Source organism: Sardina pilchardus, chromosome 23, assembly GCF_963854185.1.
Source record: "Sardina pilchardus chromosome 23, fSarPil1.1, whole genome shotgun sequence".
NCBI lineage: Eukaryota > Metazoa > Chordata > Actinopteri > Clupeiformes > Clupeidae > Sardina > Sardina pilchardus.
The window spans coordinates 23,419,879-23,429,559 of record NC_085016.1 but is presented as its reverse complement, the minus strand read 5'-3'; the positions used below and the strand labels follow the sequence as shown (position 1 = coordinate 23,429,559).

The window sequence follows — 9,681 nt, the reverse complement described above, 5'->3', positions numbered from 1 at the left end:
GATAGGAGGGGCTCTGGCTGCGAGGCCATTATGTGTAATGAATGCTCCCACAAAGGGGGTAATTATAAACATAATTACTGAGCACTAATTCAGCCGCTCGTTCATTTTAGCGCCGTCGTGAAGTCGAACGTGCCGCCGCCACCTGCTTGGCCTCCCGCTACCACGCCGCCACTCATCGCTCTCTCTCCACACTCGGCTCTGGGCTCCTTTCTCTCTTCCTCTCTATTCCTTTCTTTCTCTCTCTCTCTCTCTTCCTCTCTCTCTTTGTCTATCTCTCTGTGTCTCTCGCTCTCTGTCTTCCTCTCTCTCTTTGTCTTTCTCTTCCTCTCTCTCTTTCCAGACTCAGCTCTGGGCTCCTTTCTCTATTCTTCTCTCTCTATTCTTTTTTCTCTCTCTCACTCTCTCCCTTCCTCTCTCTTTTCCACTTTATCTCTCTTTCTCTTTCTCTTCCCCTCTCTCTCTCTCCCTCTCTCTCTCTGTCTGTCTCTCTCTTCCTCTCTCTCTCTCCCCTTCTCCATCTCTATCTCATCTTAATTCAATTTCAGAAGTTCTATTAGCGTGACAGTAGCATACACAACCCCCTCATGGGCCATTACAGTTTTTTTCAATCGCTAACAAGCGTTTGTCCATTCATTTGACACATTTTCAAAACTCTAAACACACTCTCACCTACAGAACACAATTGGCCAAATGGATCATTTTCCTCTCAAAAGCACATTCCATGTTGTTACATCACATTTTGTTACATATACACTAACTCGTCATTTCTCTGCACACACTAACTTTACCAAAACACTGGAAACCTGTTTTCACTTCACAAGATACATGCAGTCAATCAGAGTACACTAGGTTTCAAAATACTGGCTACTGTTGACATTACAAAAACTGCATAGACTCTTATGCTTCAGTTTTATGTGTATTTGCATGCAAAACATGCAATCCAGCATTTTTACACTACATTTCTTGGTTGGGAACTGTATGTCCAGTTGTAATGTTCACATTCAAATGCATTCCAGTAAAAAGCAAATCTTTTCTTTTTCTTTTTCTTTTTTTTTTAACTGTTCACTAGGCCTACATGAGGTGCAGTATAAATACTGTTTACAGTAGACTATGATAAACCAGAAAACGTTTTACAGCATTGAAAAGTTTTACAGCATTGCAGTGAACAAAATATCCATGAAACACAAGAGCATTCTGAACAAAAAACAGATAAAGCCCAGATAAAAAGGGGGTGAACAAAAAAAAACAAAATATTACTGTGTCTAATCTCTGCACCTGCTCCTCTCAGTGCTCCTGCACCTCTCACTGCATCTCTCACTGGGCCTGGTCTTCTCCCTGGGCACCTTACTCTTACTCTTCCTCGTCCAGACACTGCCACTGAGTCTAAGATAGACTGGAATCAGCTGTGGTTGGCCCAATTTACCCAACATAAATCATCTCTGTGTCAATTATTCGATTGTTTGTTTATTATCAGCTGAGATATATTGCTTTTGAATTGATAACATTGCAGAAACAGAGGTTTTTATACTGTATCTAAGGTTTGGAATATTGTTTTAACTATTGTGGGATGTTGTGTGTTAACATTCGAAAATAATACAAAAACGATCCATTATTTTGTTGGGAGGTATAGTTTGTCTGTTAAGAAAATGTAAGCATTGTGAAAATGTATTCACTGACTGCATACTGTGTGAAAACAACATGAAATGTGTGAATGGAATGGCCACAAAAGACCAATGCTGTGCTAACTGTGTTTAGAGTTTTGAAAATGTGTCAACTGAATGGACAAACGCTTGTTAGCGATTGAAAAAAACTGTAAATGACAAGAACTAAGCACAACATAGCCAAGGAAATAGAGAGAGGAAAAGAACTACCAGTAGGCACAACATACTGTACCCAAGGAAATAGAGAGGAAAAGAACTAAGCACAACATAGCCAAGGAAATAGAAAGAGGCAAAGAAAAGATGCATCCTTCTCTCCCCTCCCATCCCCTCTCTTCCCCTCATCTCCCCTCTCCTGTCCTCTCTCATTCAATCTCCCCTCCGTACACTCTCATCTCGGCCCAAACAACCCACTCCATCTCTCAATTCAGTTCAATTCTAAAGGACCTGCATTAGCATGATCAGAGTTGTATAGTATTGCTAGTATTACACTATTCTCTCTCTCTCTCCATCCCACCATTCCTACCTCCCTCCATCCCATTCCATCTCTTTCTCTCTCCATCGCTCTCTCTCTCCCTATCCCACCACTCCTACCTCCCTCCATCCCTCTCTCCCTCCATCCCTTTGCATCCCTCTCCATCTCTCTCTCTCTCTCCCTATCCAGCCACTCCTCCCTCCCTCCTTCCATCTCTCTCCGTCACTATCTATCCCATCACTCCTCCCTCCATCCATCCCTCCCCATCTCTTTCCTCTCCTCTCTCTCCTTCTATCACTCACTCTCTTCCCCCATTTCTTTCTATCTATCACTCCCTTCTCTCTCTCCTCTCATCTCTCTTTCTCTCTCTCTTCCCCCATCTCTCTCTCTCTCTCTCTCTCTCTCTCTCTCTCCCTCTCTCTGTCTGTCTGACTGGTTGGCAGTGTGCTGTGTGTGAGCGCGCCGACGCCTCCATTATCTTCCCTATTAGGGAAATAGTGTGTGGTCAGCGGACGCTTATCGTGTTTGATCAGTGTGGTAAGCCGAGATACCCTCGGCGGCGGGAGTCGCTCGCGTCGCGCGCTGAGCCATTTCCTCTCTGCCTCACGGGGCTGAATGAAAAGCACTAGCGCTCGTGTGTGTGTGTGTGTGTGTGTGTGTGTGTGTGTGTGTCCACCACAAGGTAGCCCGTGTGTGTGTTGCGTGCGTGCGCGCGTGTGTGTGTATGTCCACCACAAGGCAGTCCGTGTGTGTGTGTGGGTGTGTGTGTCCACCACAAGGCAGTCTGTGTGTGTGTGTGTGTGTGTGTGTGTCCACCACAAGGTAAATATGCCGCTGTAGGGCAGAAGGTCGCCGGCACAGTCACGGACAGGAAGCAGCCCGGACTGCTAATACGACACGTTGTCCGGCGTGCGAAGGACCGCATGAATAAATAAAGGAAGGCGCAGAAATAAATACGAGGGGAGCGAAACAGGCTCGACAGGCTTTCGTGAATATTTCACGACGTTCACGCTGTGTGTGTGTGCCACTGATTTTTCCCCTTGAAGTAATCAATGGATTTTTTCCCCTCCCTAATGAACACAGGCTACGGTTTTCCACAAGCACAGCTAATGTGTTACTAGAGGATAGGAGAGGAGAGGAGAGGAGAGGAGGAGAGAGGAGAAGAGAGGAGGAGAGGAAAAGAGGAGAAGAGAGGAGAGGAGAGGAGAGGAGGAGAGAGGAGGAGAGGAAAAGAGGAGAAGAGAGGAGAGGAGAGGAGAAGAGAGGAGAGGAGAGGAGGAGAGGAGGAGAGAGGAGGAGAGGAAAAGAGGAGAAGAGAGGAGAGGAGGGGAGAGGAGGAGAGGAGAGGAGAGGAGAAGAGAGGAGAGGAGAGGAGGAGAGGAGAGGAGAGGAGAAGAGAGGAGGAGAGGATAGGGGGGAATGGAGAAGAGCGGAGAAGAGAGGAGAGTGGGGAGAGGGGGGCTACACTGGCCCCAGTCCAGATCTGACGCCCATTTCTCTGCACGCCCCCGATGTTTGCTCTCCTGGCAGGCGCTCTCGCCCGCAGTGACGTGCGGTCGCAGGTGCAGATATTTATCAGTATGAATGGTGTGTGAGATAGCCATCCTGACACCCTGCCCTGACCGCAAGCGAGCATGTGCTACTGTGTGTCAACCACACACACACACACACACACTGCCAAGTGTCCACGGTGAAACTTTCTATTTCATTACAAAACGTCCTGAAACTTTTGACAAATCATCCGCCCAACAATTCAGGATGGGGCATCTGTCAGCAAAGCTACATTTAGCCACGTTTTGGAACATGCTGCTACTTCAGTGTGGAAAAATCTACAGTATCAACTGTATCTATCTACCTTTACAATTTCACTGAATAGCTCATCTTCTAGACTGGTATACTGAATGATTGGAACACATACAGTATGTGGTAGTAGACTGAAGTCTGAAAGCATTCCCTCTGTGATCAGCTGCTTCCTCTAGTAGCAGAGTTACACGTACATTTAATTTGTTTGTGTTTATCCAAACAAGGGCCATTTGTCCCCGGAGCAACTTTGGGGTTAAGTGTGTTCCTCCACCAGGAAGCCGGCAATTGAACCCACAACTTTTCAGGCTACTGCATAATAGCCCACTTACTGCATGCTAGCCCAGCTCCTACACCTACAGCCACTACACCACCACCATCACCACCACCACCACCACCACCACCACCCAATAACCATCACCCCCACCACCACCACCACCACCCAACCACCTCCACCATCAACACCATCACCACCATCACCACCTCCCAACCACCACCCAACCACCACCACCACCACCCCAGAGCTACGGGACACACTCACTGTATGCACAGCCGTACACCTCCACCCGGAGCCCCACCCATCCCGCGGGGCTCCAATCCAGTGGAACAAATCGCAGGAAGCGAGTCCTGATTGGATGGCTGAGCTTGTGATGGACCACGCCCTCTGCGTCGGTGTTGCCGGGAAATGTCTGTGGAGAGACGAGACAGGAGATACAGGACAGGTTAGTCACGGCCCACCAGATGTGCAGGTATGTGTGTGTGTGTGTGTGTGTGTGTGAGAGTGTACATGCGCGCCTGTGCGTGTGTGTCTGTGCATGTATGTGTGTGTGAGTGTTTGAGCGTGTGTTTCAGTCCCAGCAAAAACACCCAAACACCAACTTCCTCATTTGCCTTGGCACAGAGAAGGGAAAAAAAAAACATTAACTTTCAACTCGGCCAAATGACTTCCCACTGCCACTAACGCCGCGGAGTGACGATTGGATTTTGTCAGTGGCAGGCTTAGCATGCAAAGCTACTTGACTGACAGAGGTTAAATTTAATCACTTGGAGCAGCGCGCTGCTGGAACCGGTCCTCGCCTCTCTTGGCTGCTCGTCCGTCTGCTTAGCCGTAGAATAACATTTGCCGAGGAATTTAATATTCAGTGTGCAGGGTGGGGGTGGAGGTGTGGGGGTGGGGTGGGGGGGTGAGAGAGCAGCAGGCCTGGGTGGCGCGATCAGTATCAATTTTATTCGGTGGCAGGCTCTTGCCAAAACAATGTGAATAGCCGGGGGGGCCTGCTCACTGCTGGCAGTCCACTGCTGCTGGAGTTAGTCGCCCCGAAGACCTCCAGACTTCCTGGATTTCAACGTCTCTCTCTCTCTCTCTCTCTCTCTCTCTCTCTCTCTCTCTCTCTTTCTGACTAGCTTGATTACTTCTTGCCTGGTCCTCATTAGTGCTGCTCATCTGGGGGAGGGGGGGGGGGGGGGGGGGGTAGGTGGATTATCACTGATGAGACACAGGGAGAAGGGGTGCATGCTGCAGGCATATTTAAAAAGCCATATCAGCAACCTCCAAGTCTCCCTCCAGGAGCTCCACATGAAAATTGCCCCCATTAACCTGTCAATAAGACAATAAGTGAATTTTGTGTGCGCAAATGTAAGTGTGTGTGTCTGTCTGTGTGTGTGTGTCTGTGGGTGAATCTGTGTGTGTGTATGTCTGTGTGTGTGTGTGTGTGTGTGTGTGTGTGTGTGTGTGTGTGTGTGTGTGTGTGTGGCCTTGTGTCTCTAATATGTGTCTCTAATGTTGCTTTTCCCCACAAATGGTATTGCTTGGAGTCTTGGCGCATTGGAGTCTTGGAGCTTTGGAGACATGGAGCTTTGCTCGGCTTAGTCCATCAACTAAGCACAGCCTGGATCTGGCCAGCATTGCCGTGTGTCTTTAAGCATTAAGGGATAAAGGTTGCAGAATGATTTGATTAAATGGAGGGAAACAACTCAATACTACATGGCAAAGAATAAATGACAAATAATTCATACAGAATTTACTTTTATTTATATCTCTAGGAGTGGGCATGGCACGGTGTCGTGTGGAGCCAATCCACAGGTAATGCAGATGCAAATTAGATTGGCAAGGCCGAGCCTGGCAGGGCTAAAGTGCCAGCAAAACAACCCATATATTAGAGTCTTCATGGCCAGTTTTGCTGTGTCTCTGTCTCTGTCTCTGTCTCTGTCTCTGTCTCTGTCTCTGTCTCTGTCTCTGTCTCTGTCTCTCTCTCTCTGTCTCTCTCTCTCTGTCTTTATGTGTATGGTGTGTGTGTGTGTGTTGTAGAAACTGAAAAGTACCCCAACACCCCCCCCCCCTCCCCCTCCACCCTCTGCTTGGCATGTCCTCAGACGCCGATAACCTCAAACGCTGATAGCTTTTAGTGAAAGCTTCTGCTCTCTTGGTCAGCAGTATGTGATCCCACGGCACGCCCCTTTATCTGTGAAGCGCGGGAAGACGGGACCAGGGACTGACGGCTATCGACCGGGAGGAGGAGCGGAACGGCCATTAGTGGACCTGTAAGCACAGAGGCCTGCATAACCGGCATCAACCGGCATCTCCGGCGGTCTTCAACCTCAGACAACTTGATTTGAAAGGTTGTCAAAACAAAAACAAGCTGAAAACGAGGCCCAAAAAAACGAAAAAAGACCCCCTCACAAACAAAGTCGGGGAGAGTTGTTGGAGTTGCGGCGCGCGAGCCGACTCGCTGAGAATGATTTGATTACGCAGCTTTGTCCAGGTGAAGGCCATGTTATTGATGCTAACTCATGCTACGCTAATCTAAAGGATAAAATCGAAACGAACTCAGCCGAGCTCGTATGAGATCGGCGGCCGCTTTTCTCGCGCTCGAACATTTCCATCGCTCGGGTCCCCTCTCTCCAAAAAGCAATAAACAAACCCAGCCGGCTATTCAAGAGTCCATTCACATCAGACCGACTCGGCATTCAAAGGCTGATTCTGCAGTAATGACTCTCGCTCCGGCAGCCTATCATTTGCGAGCAAGAAAAGCAGTCGTCTGGAGCCGAGGCCTCGACTAAATGAAGTTTGTTAGAAAAGGGCAAACTCGAAAGGACAAGCTCTCCGACGAGCTCGGGCGTAAACAGCGCCAGGTAAACAAGCGCCGCGGAGGTGCGCCGCGGAGTTTCGGAGACGCGCAGCGGTCGATGGCGGTCGGCGGCGGGGGCTCACCGCGACGTTGTCCTCCTGACGGTAGAGCCTCCAGGCGCGCGCCGTGTCGCTGAAGAGCAGCGTGTAGCCGGTGGCCCAGTCGGAGCTGCCATAGCGGCCCTGGGTGGCCACAGCGGTCACCTCCACACGCTCGCGCAGGTCCACCTGGAGCCAGGGCTGACCGTCTGTGGCCCGCGGGGACCAGCCGCCGCCTCCTGGGGCACACACACGCACACACGCACACGCACACACACACAGCCACACACACACACACACACACGCATACACACACACACACACATGGCCACACACACATACACACACACACACACACACACACACACACACACACAGGCATACACACACACAAACACACGCACACACACACACACACACACACACACACACACACATGCGCCCACACACACACACACACACACACACGTGTGTTAATTAAATACCCACATGCCAACAGACAACCTCCCGCCCAAACAGACACACACTCACACACCTCACACACATGTACACACACACAATCACAAATGAGCATATGGTTAATTAAATACACACATAGAGTACGCCAACTGACAACACCACCCCATATGCACAAGCACACTCACACAGTTAGGTGGTTGAGTAGACACATATGTCAACACTCACACTTTCATGCATGCATACACACACACACACACACACACACACACACACACACAAACAGGCATAGGATAAGCACACATATGCTATACATAGATAAGCTAACGTACTGTACATACTTTCCTTATAAGTCATAAAGCCACACAAATATCAAACACATGTTTGAAACACATACGCTGATTGACACACACACACACACACACTCACTCACTCATTCACTCATTCACTCACTCATCTTTTCCCTTCCCTCCCTCCCTCCCTCCCACTTTCCCTCCCTCTCTCCCTCACCGTCTCGTCTGTTGAGTTTGGCCAAGTAGGACTGGCTGCTGGAGGATGTTGAGGAGCTCTCGAATGACGTCGGAGGCAATGCCGCCACCAGTGGCCCGTTGCAGTAATCTAGAAGGAGGAGAAAAACAGAAACTATTACGGTAAACACAACATTTAAAGTATTTCTCTCGCTGACTCTTTCTCTATCACTCTCTATCTCTTTCTCTATCTCTTTCTTTCTCTCTCTTCCTTTCTCTCTCTGAGTCTTTCTCTCTCTTTCTTTCTCTCTCTCTCTCCTCTCTCTCTCTCTCTCTCTCTCTCTCTCTCTCTCTCTCTCTCTCCCTCTCTATTACTGTCACTCTTTCTCTCACTCTGTGGGCCATTAGAACACGGGAAAGGAAAGAGTGTGTGTGTGTGTGGGGGGGGGGGGGGGAACGGCAGAGGCCTCTTACATCTGTTATCAGATAGCAGACAACATCTATCAGCCATGCGCGCGCGTGTGTGTGTGTGTGTGTGTGTGTGTGTGTGTGGCCATCTGTGGAGGCGAGCAGGGGGACTAGGGGATGAAAGTGGGTTTTGAAGCACGCAGAGATCCCATTCCAGCCCCGCTCACACCGAACTGATTACGCAGCCAATTAACCTTTCAAAAGCCTCCTGAACGAAGCAGACATCAAATGGCGTCGCTCTCTGTTTTATAAATGGAGTCCAAATTTCAAGAGGAAAGACAAAGGGGGGAGAGAAAGAAAGAGAGAGGGACAGAGAGAGAAAGTGAGACGACGGAGGGGTGGGAGGAGGTATAAAGAGAGAGGGAGAGAGGTGTAGGGATGGAGGGAGTGAATGAGAGAGGGGTAGGAGAGAGAGATAGAGAGGAAAGAAGAGAGTGATGAAGACAAAACTACAGTATAGAGAGAGGGAGAGACTGAGGTTGAGGAAGGGGAGGATAGAGCGATTGAGATGGAGAGATGGAGTAGGAGAGAGAGAGTGACAGGCAGGGGGAACAGACGTGAGAGAGAGCATAAATGAAAGTGAGAGAGAGAAATGGAAGAGAAGCAGAGTGAGAGAGAGATGGAGAGAGAGAGGGAGAGAGAGAGATGGCAATAATGAATAAAGAAGTCCTTCTGAGGTCAGAAGGAGAATGGCCTGAGGCTATCAGCGCCCTCTGTTACACACACACACACACACACACACACATACCACACACACACACACACACACACACACACACACACACACACACACACACACACACACACACACACACACACACACTCACACACACACTTCTGCCAGCTTTAGCAAGACTTCAGAGGGAGTCCACTATAACTCAGCAGACCACAGATCGCCCTGTTCCTGGCTTTCAGCAGCCTCAACCCCCCCCCCCCCCCCCTCCCCCTCCCAGTCTCCACTTCACCTCTCATCTACTGAGGGAGAGAAGCTAATTAGAACTCGCCACCAGCTCGGATATGCAGCGGAGAGCAAATATGGGAGCTTCTTTCATCACACACCCCCTCGGCTTGTTTAACTTCTGGACAATATCTTTCTCTCTTTCTTTCTCTCTTTCTTTCTTTCTTTCTTTCTTTCTTTCTTTCATTCTTTCTTTCTTTCTCTCTTTCTTTTCTCTCTTTCTGTCTCTCTTT

At 49.1% G+C, this 9,681-nt stretch overlaps 1 protein-coding gene across 1 annotated transcript in view; it reads right to left on the bottom strand.

Moving 5' to 3' along the window:
* Window positions 1-9,681, bottom strand: part of cntnap5b (contactin associated protein family member 5b) — a 96,266-nt gene that overhangs the window by 70,387 nt on the left and 16,198 nt on the right. The window contains exons 2-4 of the mRNA XM_062527569.1: window positions 8,066-8,173; window positions 7,145-7,338; window positions 4,475-4,622 (exon numbers count right to left, since the gene is read on the bottom strand). Coding sequence (XP_062383553.1) covers window positions 4,475-4,622; window positions 7,145-7,338; window positions 8,066-8,173 — 450 coding nt within the window. The remainder of the gene's footprint in view (window positions 1-4,474; window positions 4,623-7,144; window positions 7,339-8,065; window positions 8,174-9,681) is intronic.